The sequence below is a fragment of the Balaenoptera physalus genome (assembly GCF_965194825.1).
Source record: "Balaenoptera physalus genome assembly, chromosome: 16".
Classification (NCBI taxonomy): Eukaryota; Metazoa; Chordata; class Mammalia; order Artiodactyla; family Balaenopteridae; genus Balaenoptera; species Balaenoptera physalus.
The window spans coordinates 3516770-3535043 of record NC_138898.1 but is presented as its reverse complement, the minus strand read 5'-3'; the positions used below and the strand labels follow the sequence as shown (position 1 = coordinate 3535043).

General features: G+C 45.7%; 1 protein-coding gene across 12 annotated transcripts in view; it reads left to right on the top strand.

Moving 5' to 3' along the window:
* PHACTR3 (phosphatase and actin regulator 3) overlaps positions 1–16033 on the top strand; it is a 420216-nt gene extending 404183 nt beyond the window's left edge. For all 12 annotated transcript variants that reach the window (XM_082428333.1, XM_082428335.1, XM_082428334.1 and 9 more), the window contains 5 exons: positions 3562–3617; positions 8009–8070; positions 9157–9297; positions 11103–11179; positions 13225–16033. In XM_082428333.1, coding sequence (XP_082284459.1) covers positions 3562–3617; positions 8009–8070; positions 9157–9297; positions 11103–11179; positions 13225–13240 — 352 coding nt within the window. In that variant the 3' untranslated portion in view covers positions 13241–16033. The remainder of the gene's footprint in view (positions 1–3561; positions 3618–8008; positions 8071–9156; positions 9298–11102; positions 11180–13224) is intronic.
* The last annotated feature ends 2241 nt before the right edge of the window (positions 16034–18274 follow it).

The window sequence follows — 18274 nt, the reverse complement described above, 5'->3', positions numbered from 1 at the left end:
GGCCCCGCCCCTCCTGAGGCTCCGCCCCTTCACCCCCAAAGCCCTGCCACCCTGGGGCTGTCTCCGCACGTCCTGGAGAGCCCCTTGCTGCTGAGGTGCCAAAGCAAGGATGCTCTGGCAGCATCCCTCCTGGGCCACACCAAGCACGCGCCTCGGAGAGGGCGAGGAGCCGGCATCCATGCATCCGCTCCTTGTTCGGGCCACTTGCGTTTGCCTGTGCCAGACTCGGGGGTCTACGTGGGGAATAAGACCTGGTCATGTTTGTTTCTCTGCGCCCCAGTGGTCTCATCTGTAAAGTGGGCATGGTCGTGTTGTCTGCCCTTGATATTAGGGTTGTCGCCCCTCCTGCTTTGGGAAGTCCCAGCCCACGTGGAGAGTGGTGCTGAGCCTCAGGCGGCAAATGCGCGGAATGTTGTGTTTAATATGTACTTAGTCCAACGTGTATTGATTTGGAATTTGCGGTGTTCTTAGTCTAGAGCCAGTACCTCCCCTTGTCTTGAACAGTTCGTGGGCCCTCAGCCACTCACGGGCCTGTGGCACCTGTGCTTCCTGTCTGATGGGGCTCCCCCTGAGCAGCTCCATGTCTCCTGGGGGCAGGTTCTTCTCTGTCCTTCCTTGGAAAGCAGTCCAGAAGTGCTTCTGAAGGTACATCCAATCCTGGCACGCCCATGCCCCATCCTGCCCTGCCTGCTTCACACCCTTCAGTGCCTTCCGGGCTCTGGGAATAAATCCAGACCTCACCAAGGACTGCAGGTGGGGTGGGTCCTGCCCCATGGAGGTGGACCTGTCCGTCCAGGTGGCACTGCAGGAGCCCTTCTGACCTCAGGATCTTTGCACCTGCTATGCTCTTCCCGCCCCTCCCGGCTTAGCGATCCCCACTTATCCTTCTGATCTCAGATCTCAAGTCAAGCATCACCTTCTCAGGCAGTGCCTCTGTCCAGGTGGGCCCACCTACTCTAGGCTTTCACAGTAATGTCGATTCTTCCTCCTAGCGTTGGTCACCACGCAGAAATGCCTGGTTGTTTGTGTGATAATGGGCTGAATGTCTGTGCCCCCGGAGCCTGTGCTCCTGAGGGCAGGGCTGGGTCTAACTTCTCACCACCACATCCCAGGGCCAGGCGTGTCCTATAGGCTCACTAAACATCTGACACGGAAGGTCAGGTTAACTCAAGGTAGAAGTTCTCAGTCTCATGAAGTGGGGTGTCGGGTACAGGTAGGGGCAAGTCTAGATGGGGGCTCTCGACCTGCAGCACCACCCTTCCCCCCGTGATTGGGGTCCCACAGGGAGGGGATTGGGCTGGCGGTGCTACCCAGGGCCCTGGGCCCTCTCGTCCAGCCGTGGGCTCCTGGACTCCCTCTGGGTAGGGGGGCAAGTTGGTGACAACCCAGTAGGCTGCACTTTGCTCACAGCTGTGTACCTGCAGGGCTGCATCCACCCAGCGGACTACCCCTTCTGGAACATTCGGAGGTGCCCTGTGGGCCCGCTGTGGCCTCGCCCTGGCAGCATCCAGGAGGTGCATAGCAGCCAGCTGGAGACCTGCCTTCCCCCCTCGGGCCAGTGGCGGAGGTGTTGGTGCTGAGATGTCCACACTTTCTGAGAACTCAGTCCATGATCAGCTGACAACCCACAGGCTGGGTTTTCTCCAGACAGTTCTTGAGAAACCATTGTCCTGAACAAGCATGGTAACAGGTGCATTTGTGCATTTTCGCATTCAATTCTCTCACCTCTGTGAAGGTCTGTTATTAGTCCTCATTTTGGAAGAGAACAGGGCTCCAGGAAGAAAAAGCCTCTGTCGGGGCAAAGTGAGTGGAGGTTTAGGGGTACTTTTCAGGTTTGAGGAGATGCGTGGCCTCATCCTCAGCTGTCCCTGTGGGCATCCTGGCTGGTCAGCTGGCAGCCACTAAGCACCAGGTTCTGCACCCCTTGTGGATTCTCCACAACTCTGCCAAAAGTTTCCTCTTCCAGGAAGTCCGCCTTGATCACTCCTCCCTGCCCTCCCCAAGCCCAGCATGTGAGCAGTTAGGAGACACTGTCTAGAAATGTGATCTTCCCACGGCTGACTTCTTCTCTTCCTGCAATCTCCGTGGAAATGGATCTCCCCTGAGTTCCCCTACCCCATCACTCATCCATCACATCCTCCCCGACCCGCATTTTGTCTTCTCCGTGGCATTGACCACTCCCTGGGATGGTCTTGTTTGTTTGTTTACTGTTGTCTGCCGCCTTCTTTAGACTGTGAGCTTTCCAAGGGCAGGGACCACTGTGTCCTGGGGCTTGGAGCAGCGCCTGGCACAGAGCCAGTGCTTGCCAGTCACTTAGTGAGTGAGCGAATGAATGGCGTTTGGGGGATTTTGACCAGGCTGAGGGAGCCCCACCCAAAGAGCTTGGTTTTGTGCCCGGTGCTTGGGAGGGATTGGGAGGCCCTGGCCCTGGCCCCTGGGTGCCAGCCAGGAGTTGTGGGGGGCAGGTTCAAGTCTCAGCAGACATCTAGACAAGATGTTAGGCAACCACCCAGCAGCCAGCAGACACACAAGCCCCCAGAGGAACCCATCAGCAGACTGAGCCCCCGGGCCGCCCCGGGCTGTGTGCTGCAGCAGGGCTTATAAACAGGAGGCAAGTGTTTATGGAAGCGACATCCCCTTTGGGGCAGAGTATTGTGGTCCCACGTTGTGGGCATTCAGATGCTCAGCCTGTTGTCTCTGTGCAGTGGCTACAGGATCCGGAAGTGGGAAGCTTTCTGGCTCTGCCCCAAGGACAGCATTATTGGAGTTACAAAAATAATTGGAGCTTGGCATTAATTTTGGCTAATTATGCCTCCCTCTCCTGACAAGCCTTTTATTTATGTATTTTTTTCCTTTTGGCTGTGTCCTCCAGCTCCCTCAATGAGAGGCCATTTGAAAGGAAATGATCATTTGTCTTCCTATGTCTCACACCGGGCGGGTAGGGCTGGTGGCGGGAGGGGAGCTGTGGGCGTGGCCGGCTCCGCGTGCTCAGCCCAGGAGATTCCCAGCCTGGATTGGATGCGCTTCCTCTCTACGCGCCTCGGCTCCGTGCCCGTAGAGGCAGGAGCTCCCTCCATCACCACCCTGGTGGCGGGTGAGGTTGGACCGCGGTAGGAGCAGGACCAGGGCGAGTGCCAGTGTCCGGGTCGCCGGGAGCTGGGGACACAGAAGCTGGAGACGCGGCTGCCCGCCCCTCCCTCCGCCAGCGGGCAGGGGACCATCTCCCAGGTGGATCTCCGCGCAGCTCGGACGCGCCGCCTGGGGAGCCGTCTAGCCCACCGGGCTGGCAGCAGATCTGGACATGAAGAGCTGCCCGTCCGGAGGGAGAGCGCGGACTGCCCCAGCCGCCCGGTGACAGAGGACCGCCTCCCTCCCGCGCGGGGGTCTAACTCGATTTGCCCGCAAGAGGCAGCCGCCGGAGAAGGTCCCCCTCTCCTCCCCCCGCTTCTGGGGAGGCGATCTTCAGGGGGTGCGCCACGCGCCTGGGACCCTCGCAGACCCTGGGTGCAATCCGCTGGCAGCCACCATGGTGCAAAATGTAATTCTAGTGTTTTTCCGCAGACGGCTGAGCCAAAGACCCGCCGTGGAAGAACTGGAGAGAAGAAACATCTTGAAACGTGAGTAGCGGGTGATGCCCTGAGGCCCCCCCTCACGTGTGCTGAGGCTGCTGCGGGAACCCGGCTCTGCGGCCTGAGCCCTCCTGGGTTCCCGTTAGGTCTGAGCTGCTGAGGGACTCTGAAAGCAAGCCCCCGGGAAAGTTGAACCACCCAGGCACATCCTGTTTAAAATTAAAAAGGAAAAAAGCTCTCCTAGCACCGTTAAAGATGTCCCTACTCCAGGGCTATCTCATTGGTCAGCCCTGCAGATGGAAGGGAAACGAGTCCATATCCTTTTGCAGTCTGGGTCTCAAGCAGGTGCCCCTGGCAGTTTGGGACTGGGGCTCCTGATGGCCACGGACGTCACAGGCAGGTGTGGACAATGTATAAATCCTACCAGGGAAGGACTCGCCCCTTGGTGGTTACAGCTGGGGGCATAAAGCAGCTCAAAGGAACGGAGAAGCCTTGGGAAACGTCGCCTGTGGCTTAGAACCCCGCGATTCCAGGACCCTCCCTCCCGGCGTCACACCCCTTGGGTCTCCCCCGTTAGGTGTGCGGTTGTAACACGTGCTGCACACCGGTGCCCAGGGATAACCTCCACGATGTAGCGAACACTCTTCCATCTCATTAAAGCCATTGACGATTTGGGCGGTAAAACCCTTTCAAAAGTGTTTCTCAGATACTCCTTATGTATCTGGTCAACAGACTTTTGTCTGCGAGACATTTTCTACAAAAAGTATCTTCTAAGGGCCTGGATTTTTAACATATTTTCATTTTCTCCCCTCTTTACGGATGAACTCTGCAGACATTCTCTGAGTTTGGTTTTTCATTCCATGAACGTCTTTTTACAAAGTTAAGGTGGTCCCGAGGCTGACCTTCTGTCACAAAGTAGACAGCAGAACCTCTGGTCCAGGTGCCGCATCCTATCTGATTCCTTCCCCCTTTTTTTGCCTCAGCACCTTTATTAACTGCCTGGAAGACTCCCTCCTTTATAGACTGTTGGAAATATTTAAACCCTGAGATTAAGAATTCTTTGTTTTAGGGACTTCCCCGGCGGTCCAGTGGTTAGGACTCTGCGCTTCCACTGCAGGGGGCTCGGGTTCGATCCCTGGTTGGGGAGCTAAGATCCTGTAAGCCGCGTGGCACAGCCAAACAAAAAGAATTCTGTGTTTTATTTTTTAAACTTAAGATATGGAAACTACTATTCTATATTACATGAACTAGGCCACCTCTGAGTGTTTCAAGAAAAGCTTTTCGTTGATAACATGCTTGATCAAGTGGGCTGCTAGAAATGTCAAGCTCTCTGTTACCAAATATTTGAATTTTTAAAAATCAAATCACTTACTTATAAAGCTCATAAGTCACAGGTGCCCCTGAAGTAGTAATCCGAGAGTTGAACGGGGCAAGTTCAAGGCCCGGGCAGTGCCGTCCTCAGACTGGTCTGTTGCCCAGAGCGGGCGGAGGCTTTTCTCCCGGAACCCGTTTCTCCCGTCAGTGGTGACCTCCGCTCTGGTCTTGCGGGCGGCCAGGCCCTCCCACCGGCAAGTGCTTCTAATTGTGTCAGTCTCTGCACGTAGACGTGGAAGCCTGAATATCAGCTGGTGCCTGGTGAGCAGAGATGGCAGGTGGACCCCGGGAGCTGACGGCGCTCACCTTCAGGGCACAGCAGGGGCAGGAAAACAGGCTTCACCCCCGTGGCCCTGGTGGTCCCTCCCTCGCCATCCAGCAGGCAGGTCCATCCCTAGCCGGAAGCTTCTCGAATGCCCTGGGCAGCGGTCCTTGAGAATTTCCCTGCTGGCTTGAGGTGGCTGTTTGGCCTGGTTCCGTGGAGGTGAGAATCGACCGACTGTAGCTGGTCCAGCCTGGAGCATCACCGTCGCCGGCCCTCGACACCGGCTCGCACTTACTGCATTTTCGGCTTCTAATCAACGCGCAGAGTATCATCACGTTGTATTCGCTCCCCTTCAAGTGGGGAGCTCATGACTAACTGCGATCGTGTCAGAGGAACGCTCAGACCTGGGCCTGTGCATCTGTGGATACAACAGCGTGAGACACGGTGGCCCCTGTATATGCTATGATATTAAAAGTGATCATCCCGCGTTGGGCCCGCTCTGCTAGGCATTGTACGCAGTGCTTGCTTACGTTCCCCCGTTGAATTGTTACAACACAGCTGTGAGGTTCGCACGGCTGTCCCCCTTTCCCTAGCGAGGGAGCTTAGACCCCAGGAGGTACTGTGACTTTCTAACTTGAGTCTTGGCAAAGGGATGGAGCTGACGTTCACGCCCAGGTGGCCTGGCTTGGGGTCCACGCTCCAACCACCGCCTCAGGAGCAGCGGTGCGTCTCTGACTGTTTACAGAAGACACGTGTGCGACTGTCCAAGCTGCCGGCACTATTCCCAGTAAATCTGGGTGTGGAAACTCCGATCATGGCTCCCTTGTTTTTTATAAGGCACCGGGCTTTCTGGGTCTGAGAATAAGAAATCCACAAACCCATCGCTGAGGGGAGCTCAGAGAATCTGTGGCTTAGGCTCTGAGGAAGGACGCCTTGGAGTTGGTGCCCCACCGAGCGCCTGGCCCTGAGAGGGACCGCGCTGGGCACCCAAAGATCAGCTCTCCGAAGCCCCCGCTGTGCTCATGTGAACTTGTAATGAAGCTGATTTGTTGTTCACGAGTTAAAAAACAGAGATCTGATCTTGCTTCAGTGTTTTCACGTGGAGGCTGTACTTGGGATTTTTTCATGGCCTTTTTTAAAGAAATTCACGTTCTTTTATTTATTTATTTATGGCTGTGTTGGGTCTTCGTCTCTGTGCGAGGGCTTTCTCTAGTTGCGGCAAGTGGGGACCACTCTTCATCGCGGTGCGCGGGCCTCTCACTATCGCGGCCTCTCTTGTTGCGGAGCACAGGCTCCAGACGCACAGGCTCAGTAGTTGTGGCTCACGGGCCCAGTTGCTCCGTGGCATGTGGGATCCTCCCAGACCAGGGCTCGAACCCGTGTCCCCTGCATTGGCAGGCAGATCTCAACCACTGCACCACCAGGGAAGCCCCATGGCCTATTTTTAAGAAATCTGAAGAATTCGTTTCGTATCATCATTTAAACCCCTCATGGTTGGCCTTCTATGTGGTACTTTCACAGTTTTTCCTAACTGTATCATTAGCTTTCTGATTAGCGCTTATAACTGTGGTTTCTTCTGGTTTTTCACTTAGATTAAGAACCAGGAAACATGACAGGGTTTGGTTTCCTTTTCTAAAACACCCAAATGCGAGATGAATCCTTTTTAAAGAAAACTACTGAAAAGTACAATGGCTAGTATGTTAAACGCCCATACACCAAATCCCCAAAATGCACAAATGTTTGAAATGTTTTAGATAAAGGCAGGTAATATGAGCTTATGTTAACGGCAAGTCGCAGGATTTCCCTTTCTCAGACCTGGCGGTGTTTCTAGGCGAGCTGACGGATGAGATCCCTTTCCTAGGAGAGGAATTCTGGGCCGTCTCCAGGGATCTGAGGCTTTATTTAGCAACAGAGAGAGCCAGAAATAGGACATCCATTATCTGGTATCCCAGGGCAGAGCGTACGTTCTACACTACATCTCAGCATTCTGTTCCATTTTTAGCTCCCAAGTGTAGGTGTGAACACGGCTCGCCTGTTAATAGGCCCACTCCGCAGGCAAAGCCAATTCTGGTGAAAGACTAAGGGTCCTTTAAGCGGCAGGTCATGCATCTTGCTTCTGCAGTGGAGAGTCAGCTGGGTTCCTGGATATGTTTGGATTTGAAATACATCCTGAAAATATGAATTCCAAGCAGGCACATGCTGCCCAGAATCTGAAGAGAATGTTCCTTACCTTATGCTGGTTGACTGAAAGTATGTATACCTATTAAATGGAAAAGGGGAAAAAAAAAGAGCAGTGACAGTTCTATTAATATGCAATCATTCATATATATATATATATATGAATATGTTATATATGTAACTTATCCTACTAAAACTATTTTTGTTTGCCATCTATGTTCCTAAATGTAAATACACAGAGAGAGGTATGATATTTGATTAGGAGAGAGAGCTTCTTTCTGTTTCTCCCGCAAATAAATGCCCAGCGTCAATCTGTGCAGTTATTTCTGACACAGAGAAGGGCCCAGGAGAACCAGGCTGTGACGACGGCAAAGCTTCCCTTCTACAAGTGTTTCTGTTGACAGTGAGACCATAATCTCCTGAGCAGCAATTGGCAAAGCAGAGAAAAAACAAACTGTGATGTGGAGAAAAGTGTCACCTGCCAGGTGTCCTTTGTGTTACATCTTTAGCTTCCAGAAATGTGCAGATCTTGAGGACACTTCCCTGCTAAAAAGAAGAAAGTCTCAACCTGCTTCTTTCTTTTCTTTTCCGTTTTTTTTTTTTTTGTTTCCATCTTTCACAGAAAGGAATGACCAGACAGAGCAGGAGGAAAGAAGAGAAATCAAGCAGAGATTGACAAGAAAGGTACTGTCACTTAAGCACCTGTGTCCTGAATGTTAAGGGGGGAAAGGTGGGCTAGAGGAAAGCTGCTTCTGTAGCAGCTGGGCTGGGTGATACAGGGCCTCGCTCTGTGGTAGTGAGTGATGGTTTCTGGGGTAACAGTGAATTCACTCACCAGATGCTCGAAAAGCAGTGCCTTTTGCCACGTCCCGCGGTGTGACCGACATGCCTGTGGACGATGTCCTTACCTAGCACCAGAGAGCGTGGCGTGGCCGTGCAGCCCGGATGACGTTTCCATTTGTTTCCAGGAAATCAGACGTTGAGTGGGCATGCTTTTCATTTATTCGAGCTCTGTACACAGTGCTTAAGCAAAGTGTGCCTGGATAGCAGTGTGTCGGTTACCTTTCCGACTCTTTGGTTACCTTGCACTTGTCTAGAAGCTCCTGATTGCAGAAAACTTTATTAGCCTCAAGGGTTTGTATCTGGGACTCAAATAGTTAAGTCAAAACGTACTATGGCCAATATAGGTAGCAAGTCTATAAACTTTGATCTCCTTTTAAAGCCCTGACCATCTCTAAATTCAAGTGATCTGGTGTTATCCTTTCTCTACTGTGTTCTATAATAATAATAATAATAATAATAATAATAATAATAATAATAATAATAATGGAATCTTGTCTTGCTTGAAGTTAATAGAATATCCTTCCTGAGCTTGAGTTATGAGCACTAGTAGTAGTATTTAGCATTTCAACTTTATCAGAAGCTTTTTTGGTAAAATCCTGCCTAATGATAGTTGAAAAGAAGCAGCTGCTGCTGTGAAATTTTTCCTAAGTTAATTCATCAGCCTTTCCTTGAGCTGTGCTGTGAACAGGGCACCGCTGGCCTCCTGGGGGTGTGAGTGTTCCTGATGAGATATGTTAAGGGGAGGTGGCTGTCATTTAAGAGTGTATAATGTAAGCCCTTCCCATGAGAGATTTTTTTTGCATTAGGGTTCTATTTCACAATTTCGGACTTTTATATTTATTTGTAGAAGGGTACTGTTTGTTCAGAGTACTTTAGGAAAGCTAGTTTGGCATGGTGAGACCTAACTATGGTTATCTTTTATTTTAGCTTAATCAGAGACCCACGGTTGATGAACTGAGAGACAGAAAAATTCTGATACGGTTCAGTGACTATGTGGAGGTGGCGAAAGCACAGGATTACGACAGACGGGCAGACAAACCCTGGACAAGACTGTCGGCAGCAGATAAGGTACAGAACAGACCTGTCTGCGCGGGTCGGGGGTGCGTGTATGTAAGAAGGGCAAACCATGTCATGCCAGGGAGTTTATTCTTAGACAGTGGGCACCATCAGCTGTTGCAGTTAAGGCTGAGCTTGACCAGATGTTGCTTTCACAAAGACAACCCAGATTTAGGGTCTTGTTTTCAACCAGGGGATGGTTTTGCCCTTAGGGACATTTGGCCATGTCTGGGGACATTGTTGGTGGTCCCCAGTGGGGCGGTGCTACTGGCGTCTGTTGAGTGGAGCCCGGGGACGCGGCTCACCACCCGGAAGTGCGCAGGACAGCCCGCACAGAGACGGATCCAGCCCCAGGTGTCAAGAATGTGAAGTTGATAAGCTCTGACCTGGGGCACAAGTCAGAATAGGCAGGGCTGGCAAAAAAGAGCTGGATGGCATAGTTTGAAACCCAGCGAGCCGCAGTGGGGACGAGGAAGGGAGGAGAGGCGAGAGGCCCTCAGGAGACCCTCCCCGGTGTAGAGGGAGGCAGCTCTGGGCTCTGTCCTGGGCCGGTCCGGTTTGAGGTGTCTCTGGGGACCTCCTGGTCAGAGAGGCGGGGAGAGCAAGGAGGCGGTGGGGCAGAGGCTAAGGGGTGAAGCAGAGGGAATTAACACCCACCGAGCCCTCACGCTGCCCTGTACTGAGCCCAGCCTGCCGGGTATTATTTCATTTAATCCTCCAGAAGATCCCTAAGAGAGAGGTGTTGTAATTATCCCCGTAGAGGTGCCATTGAACAGGTGACCAGGAGAGGCTGGGACAGGTAAGGCTTGTCTGGGGTCAGGTGCTCTCGACTGGCAGAACTTAAACCCAGGAGCGTCTGTCTACACAGTCTCTCCTCCCTTCCCGCCTCTAGTGACTTTCAGAACTCTTAAAGCCTTTCGGAAGAGGAACTAATACATTCAGCCGGTGAGTTTGCTGGCTTTGCTAATTGTTCCTCGTTCTTCATATGCTGAGTGCGAGTCCGTCAGGTTCTAAATGAATGCACGTGAGCATTGCATCCACTTGGAGGAATGCAGACAGGCTGTAGTTGGACTGACCCTCTCGGTTACCCGTGGTGGATGTGCTCAGAGGAGCCCAGCCGTGAAGGGAGAATTCAGGCATCTCTGGCAGCAGAGCTGGGAGTAGTACGTCCCTACATACTTGACGCAAAGCCTTTCCTTGCCCCGGTGGCTGTGTCTGATGTTTTTGTCTGCCCTGGTCCTGGAGGGTTTATCTGAGAGAAGCACACAATGAAAGTGGGTGTTGGGAAGCTGGAGGAGGGCCAGATGAGAGGCCCTGAAAAGACTGAGGTGCACATCTCACCCACATGTAATGGCAAGGTTATTTCTCAAATGACACAAAACAAAAATGTATTCTGAAGTTAGAATAACTTGTTTCTAGATTATCTAATTGCTGAATTCCAAGTAAGTTCACCAGAAGCTGAACTTCACTCGTTATTTCGATGTTCCTACTTTATAAGTGCCCTAAGCGTGTGCTTGATCCATCTATTATGTACCGTGGTGGGGTGGGAAAGGGGGGAGGGGTGGTATCTTCCTACTCCAGCACAGCAAATAAATTCACTAAACACTTCCAGAATACCAGCTATGCACTAGCTTGGTAGAACTATAAAAATGAGTATGTAAAAGTCTAAATGCTGAACAAAAGGTTTTTTTAATCTATCACAAAATAACAAAAGCCAGCAAGTATTAGGAATGGCTCTCAATCCATAACCACGATACTAATTTCCTACGTTAACTTTTTAATGTCCTGAAAAATAACGTGCAGTTTTTAAATTCCAGGCAGCAATTCGTAAAGAACTGAATGAATACAAAAGTAATGAAATGGAGGTACATGCATCAAGCAAGCATCTGACAAGGTCAGATTTCTGTTTGTATGAATTTCATGATACTTATAACATGGTATTTATTTAAAAAGAAAAAAATGTCAGAAAGCACTGTGTGTTCAGGTAAAAAAATTCAGTATTTCTGCAGAGAACTGTCTTGAACAGACAGACTGCAACTCAATTGAAAGTGCTGTTCGCTCCCGTGGTTTCTTACAGGGCTTGGTGAAAGGTGGTATGCAGAACAGTACGACACAGGTCGTTGTTTTATTTAAGTAGTTAATGTATATTTAAGGAAATTAGTCTCAAAGCACTGAATGTACTTTGCCTATATGTTTAATTCCCCTTCTCTAATATTCAGAACTCCCTAGTTTATAGAACTCCCTGATTTATTTATACAAATATTTATGTATTTGTTTCCTCAGCACATATTTGAGTATCACTATGTGCCATTCTTGGTGCTGAGAATGCAACTATAAATAAGGTAAAGGAGGGTCCCGTCTTCATGGAGCTTATATTCCAGTGGGGATATATTGACCGATTCTTCCATAATCAGGACTTTTCACACAAGGGGAATATACTCTGTCCACGTGACCATAAACAAAAGTGGCACAGGGTGTCTTGCTGATGCTGAAGTGCTCGTTGGCTGCATGTCCTTCCAGCGTTTCCCCTTCTTGTCCGTGGCCGTGACAAGTCATGATGAAGTTCTCACATACCTTTAATCCGAAAGAGGCTGCCTGTGATGCCACGAGCCTTCAACTGCGCCAGCTGCTTTGTCATTTCTCCCTTGGTCTAGAGATGCTCAGGCCCCAAATACAAAGAGAAAGGAAATCCTGAATGGAGATACTGCCTTAAACTAAAACAACGGATTCCTTTCCTTTTCTGTTCCTCCCAAAGTGGCCACTGCAACTGTTATTTAAAAGATTACTCTCTGAGCCACTGTGGCTGCAGAAGAGAAACCAGGCACACAGAATTCCCTCCTACGCGATAGTTTTACTTTGTATATATCAAGGGAGGAAAAGGAGGTTGGAAGAGCAGGAAAAAATTGAAGCAAGTAAATAGTTTGTTTAAAAAGGTTTGTTTCCCCCCCATGACTGGCATACTTTTGGGCAGGAATAAATCACCTTACTTTTGAGTGTTCAAAACACTAAAAACTGTTTAGGAAATAAACATTCTCCGTAAAACGTTCGGAGTTATTTTTAACGTTCAATTCTGTGTTAAAGAAAAAAAGATAAAATTACTACATATTCTGTGTATGGTAATTTCAAAATATTTAATACATTTTCTCATTATACATTATTAAAAGAGATGTTTACTAAAGATATGTATTTTTTTCTCATAAGTCCTTGATAGCTTTCTTACAGGGCAGAATTTTAAGAGTGAGCCCAAAACTTAGACAACAGGAAATACGATTTTTTTTTTTTTTTTTTTCTTTTTGAGCGGCACTGTGCTGCATGTGGGATCTTAGTTCCCTGACCTGGGATCGAACCCGCAACCCCTGCATGGGAAGCGCGGAGTCTTAACCACTGGACCGCTAGGGAAGTCTCTGAAATATGATTTTTATACCACCACATTCTAGAATTTAATGTCAACTTTTAAAAGTGAGAACAATATTTTTAGTCACATGAGATTTTCTTAAGTGCGTTAAACATTGCCACAAACACATTATCAACTCTACAAGAACAAAACTATAACTCTACTACTATAATATCCAATAATTTGTTGTATTAATCAATTCATTACTTCTACTGATTTAGCAAAGCTCTGCTCTTTCTGTGTACTTCAAGGGCTTACCCAGCATTTTTCAAACTAAGTTTTAGGTAGGCTTTAAGAATTCAGCATCTGATTCCTCTTGGGTTATGGCTGGGGCCCGAGCGGTGGGCGCTGTCTGCGGCTCTACACTACTTTAATCCAGGCAGGTCCATCCTCATGTTTTACCCGTTGGACCTGTGCAAAGCTTTTATAGCAACAGAATTATTTGTGGAAGGTTTTGGCAATTTTAACTTAGAAATGTGTAACCTTAAGTTATTTGAACTTAGAAATGTGTAACCTTAAGTTATTTGTCTTTTTGTAATTTCTAGATTCCACAGGCCATAGAGATTTTCTTCTGAGAAGAATTGTGTTTAATTTTTTGATACCAACACTGAACATTCATCAGGGAACTTTCCTGAAGTTCAGCTCACGACCCCCTGCTGTGTTTGTGCGAGGAGCAGGACCACACACACAGGTGACATCTTGGCCACACTCACCTGTAAGAGGACCAGCAGAGGACACTCTTCACTCTCTGGTGTCTGAGGAGTGTGAACTGCTGGGGTCAGTAAAGACCCCAAGTAACTCGACCAGAAGAAAACTGTTGTTTGCCTTCCCGCCTTGTTTTGCAGTTCTGCGGTGTGACCAGGGACGGCCACGTGCGTGTGCAGGGTCACCGCGCCAAGGCTCCGACCGAGGGACGTGTACGCAGTGTCTTCAGTACCGTGTGGAAAAGACGTTTTTATTCTGATCACAATTAATTTGAGAACTCTTTAAGTTCGTGTTATACAAAATGACTTACTGTATTATTCTTTTTTTATATAATGTCTAACAAAAAATGCAGCTGCAACATTTTGATTCCTGTTAATTTTGTTCTTTAATTAAATGACTACTCATTGCAGGAAATTAACCTGGGTGTTACAGTTTCTTGGGGTTGGGGTGAGAGATTTTTTAGAACAGGCTGTGAAACGAGTCCAATTTTATTACTTTTGAGCCATCAGAAGCCAAACACATAAAGGAGAATTCAAACTTTTCGTGCGTTTTGTTTTGTAAATTCTGTTAGTATACGTGGTTTGTGCCTTAGAAAATCAAATTATCCTTTTCAAGTTAATTTAAGTTTATTGTATCATTCAGTAATGAACCTAGAGATAAGTAATAACTTGTTGAAAAATTCTACCAAAAGGAAAATTATGCCCTCTTTAAGAGTATTTTTAATTTCATATTTGCAAACATTATTAAAAACTCTGTTGTAAGAGACAAAGGTTTAGATGGAGTGGAGATCATAAAGAGGAAACTTACCCTGGCACAAATGTGAAAGGTAATCTTGGCACAAAGGGGGAAAGTAAGTTAAATAAAAATGAATGTTCCCTGAAATACATTTTTACTTGGCTTTCAAGTAAGCATCCTCGTGAAAATGAGCCCTCCCTCCTGGTCCATCGAGGCAGGGAGCACAGTGCTTGAATAAGGGCTTTGGGATCTTGCTGATCCTGTGCCCAAATCCCAGCTCTGTGCCATTCAGCAAGGTATTTATTTCCTCTGCAGGAAGCTCTCCCACCCCCTCCCCTCCCCGCCCCGCCCCACCCCAGACTCTCTCTCTTTCTCTCTCTCTCACACAACACTACTGTAATCTCTAAATGAGATAAAGGAGGGAAAGTGGCTGAAGTGCCAGCACAGTGCCCGGCATGTTCTGTCCACCGAGGGTGTGGTTGCCAGGTAGCCCTGGAGCTGCCGAACCTCGCCTGTGACTTCTCACCGCACAAGCTACCTCATTGCTCTCCTCGACTTTTCCTGTTCTGCTGCTTTAAGGCTGCAGTAGGTCAGGCGCCCATGGAAACTGCTCAACCCTTGTGGTAGCACTTTGTCCTAAGGGACTTGTGATCAATCCTAGATGCTAGCAAACATACTGTTAGTTTGTGGAATTGGGGTCTTTTATAAGAAATCACTGTATGGTAGAAAAATTCCAGCTCTACCTCTTACTTGCTGTGTAACCTTCTGTGAATCGCTTGACTTCTCTGAGCCTCAATTTCTGTGTCTATGAAATGATATCTAAATCCTTTCTAACTAGAAGCGAATCCCTTAATTTTATAAGCATTTATGTGTATGTATATATATTGTATATTTAATATATATATGTGTGTACTCTTTTATGCATAAGCTGTTACTTGTGGCCAGTCAACTCCCAAAATACTTATTTTCTATTTTAAGTACCTATTAGCTCCCTATTTTATATTTTATTCAATTTAAAATATTAATTGGAGCCAAACTGTAAAAATAAGATTTCAATCTCCATCACGTAGAAATATCCGTATAACTGCTTACTGTGAAGCAAAGAAAGAAAAAAGCTTCTCTTATTCTAGAAATCATTCTGGCCCCCAAAGCAAAAAGGATCTGTGCTTAGAAAGTAACTAAACTGCAGCTATAGTTAGAGATAGTCTGATAGATGGGACACATGTTCAGGTTTTTTTGCCCAAGTAAAGATCCATAACTAATAGATAAATAAAATTAAAAATTTACGATAAAGTACAAGATATCCAAAGGAGGGTTTTTTGGTTTGGTCCAGACTCAAGGGTTCTAAGATATCATAAAACCAGAAGACATTTTCATTGTAATCAAAATATTTGCAATGGTATCTAACGTCTATCACTGTATTTTTATTAATCATAAACTATTTCCCTAAATTGTATTTCCATATTTCATGTTCTTAGCAGGTATTACAGAGGTTGAGATAACCTAAAACTGTGAATCAAGTACGTGTATTTACTCTGCACCTACTAAGTGTATGAAATCCTGCACTAAATAAGTATATGACATGGCATCTCAAATCTCTCTCATCCTAGTTAGTTGGAGGAACAACATTAAAAAGCAATTAATAAATCACATGGTACTGGTGATATACATGCATATGTATATGAATTTACATATGTTGTATAAATTTGAAGAGAAAGTTTATATTCCTAAGAGCCTGAAGACTTAGAAAAAAACAATTCTGCTTTCTTATTCAATAACAATCAGATATAGTATCTGAATTATAAGAATTCTTCATGACTGCTATTAGTAGTAGTCATTAATGAGGTTTTTGTGTATTGACTTTATAAATCATTTTTATTTTAACAAAATAAAATGATTGACTATTAAACAAAATTAAGTCATTAAAGAAATTGCTTTTAAGGAGTTTAAAAGACTTTAAAAACATAACAGGTAATTTTGTGACAGGAAATTGAATCACGTTTCGAAGCATCAAGTTTTAAGCCAATATGATAGGGAGAACAGTACATTGTATGACTTTGTAAAAAAAGTACATTTTAAAAATTTTAAAGGGGCTTTGAAATTATGTAATTTTTGGACAATTGAAATGGATTAAAAAAAAACACCTAACATCAAGAGGTCCACCTTGTGGAAATATATGGTAATTACAAGTCTAAATTTATTCTATTATATGTTGGAAGTTTGAAACTCAGTTTTTAGCTACATATCCACAGTTCTTCAATAGCAAAGTCCAGAAATGCAAAATTCTAATTATACTGTTAAAATTACTAGTCCCACATTATTCCAATACCCATTTACCCGGTTTTTTTTCCAGAATTTTTTTTCAGAGTTTTTCACGTGAAAGAAACATCTCAAAAGATGCCTATAAACAGCTGAACATACTGAAAGTCAGACTGACTTCAGGTCCTTCCTGTCAGGAAGGACCTAACAGTTTGCTCCAATTTTTACATTGCTCAGACTTCTATTTTAGGTGTTTATTCATAGCACTTATGATTCTTCCATGCTTACATTTTAATTCAGTATGTTAATGAACCTAGACATAAGTATGAACTCACGTATGATAACTGTGACTGAGTTAACTGTTATTAGGTGGTGCTGATGGAATGGCTGAAGAAATATCTCTAGCAACTTGGAGAGCTTCACCCTAGGCCCTGAGGTCAGAGACAGTAGAATTCGTCACCCTAGACTGCCAGTTTAAGGAGGAATTAAATGCTAGACGAAAACCACAGTCTACTGCCCACTCAAGGATCTGCTGGGCATCTATGGTATCAGGATTGGGTGGCATTTAAGTCTCTGTAGTGATGTCTGTAGAGTTTAGTATTTAAGTTTCTGCCTGGCTATACTAATGCTGCAAAATTTCTTCTCTCTTCCGTGACCTTTCCCATGTGTTCTTCTGGAACAGTTACCGTTGTACAGCTCCATTTAATTGAAGTGTCGTAAACCTGCACCAACATCGTGTTAAATTGTGATCCAGGTAAGACGTATAAGTCATTAGCAACAATGCTTATTTATTTTTTAGTATGTTTGAAATAGGAAGATCAAGAAATGTTAGCTATATTAGTTAATTGACATAATCATTAACATCTACTAATACAAAATTGATTTAAATCACTATAGTAAGATAAATTGAGGAATAAATTTTGTAGTAAAGAACAGAGAGATCTGATCTTCAAAATGTTTCTTCTAAACTAGGGGTCTTGCCTACTACAGCCCACAGACCAAATCTGCCTTTTTTTTTTTTTTTTTTTTTTAATGGTCTGTAAGCTAAGAATTGTTACATTTTTGAATGGTTACATTTGACATGTTTAAACAAGTACCTACATGATATCCTCAAATTTACCTTTTTGTCCTAAAACATTTACTGTATAGCCCTTTAAAAAAGTTTGCCTACTCCTGCTCTAAAAACTTTTTTTAAAGTTTAAGTAAATATATAATAGAAAATGTTGAATTACACAGAACAGTTAATTTTGTTTCTAAATAAGCTTGAAATTTTAATGTCAAATCTGTTACAAATTTCAAACTCATAAGGTCACACTGACAGTAGTTATTTGACATGCATAGAGTGCACATCAAGTTAGGTAAAAATAACAAAGGCCCTATTGATATTAAAGGCAAATGTCTCATTAGTGTGACAATGAAACACTGCTCCAACTTCCGTTTATTTAAAATTATTGCTATCACAGCATAAACCAAAATTATATTATCTACAGTTCAAGATAGTACAACATATAGATCTCATTCAACACATTTGTATTCCTGAAAAAAATATTGAGTTATTTCCCTCTAGATGTTGTTTTAGAATATTTCCATTGGCTCTTTTGATCTAATATGTTTTTAAAAAACAGAAACTAACCATTACAAATATGACATCTTCTTTGGTAATGCAGCCTGTGTACCTCGGATTTGCCTACACAATTCTTCAAAGGTGGCAATAAAATAGAAATCCATATGATTCTACATGACTGCTTTAAAAACACATAGATACCATTTTTAAGTACAAGGAGAGGGTTCATTTCTTACCTCTGTATATAGAGCTGAGCACAGTACATGTCACATAATAGATGCTCATATGGCTGGTTGACTAATACATTATCAATTTTAATAGAAATACTAACA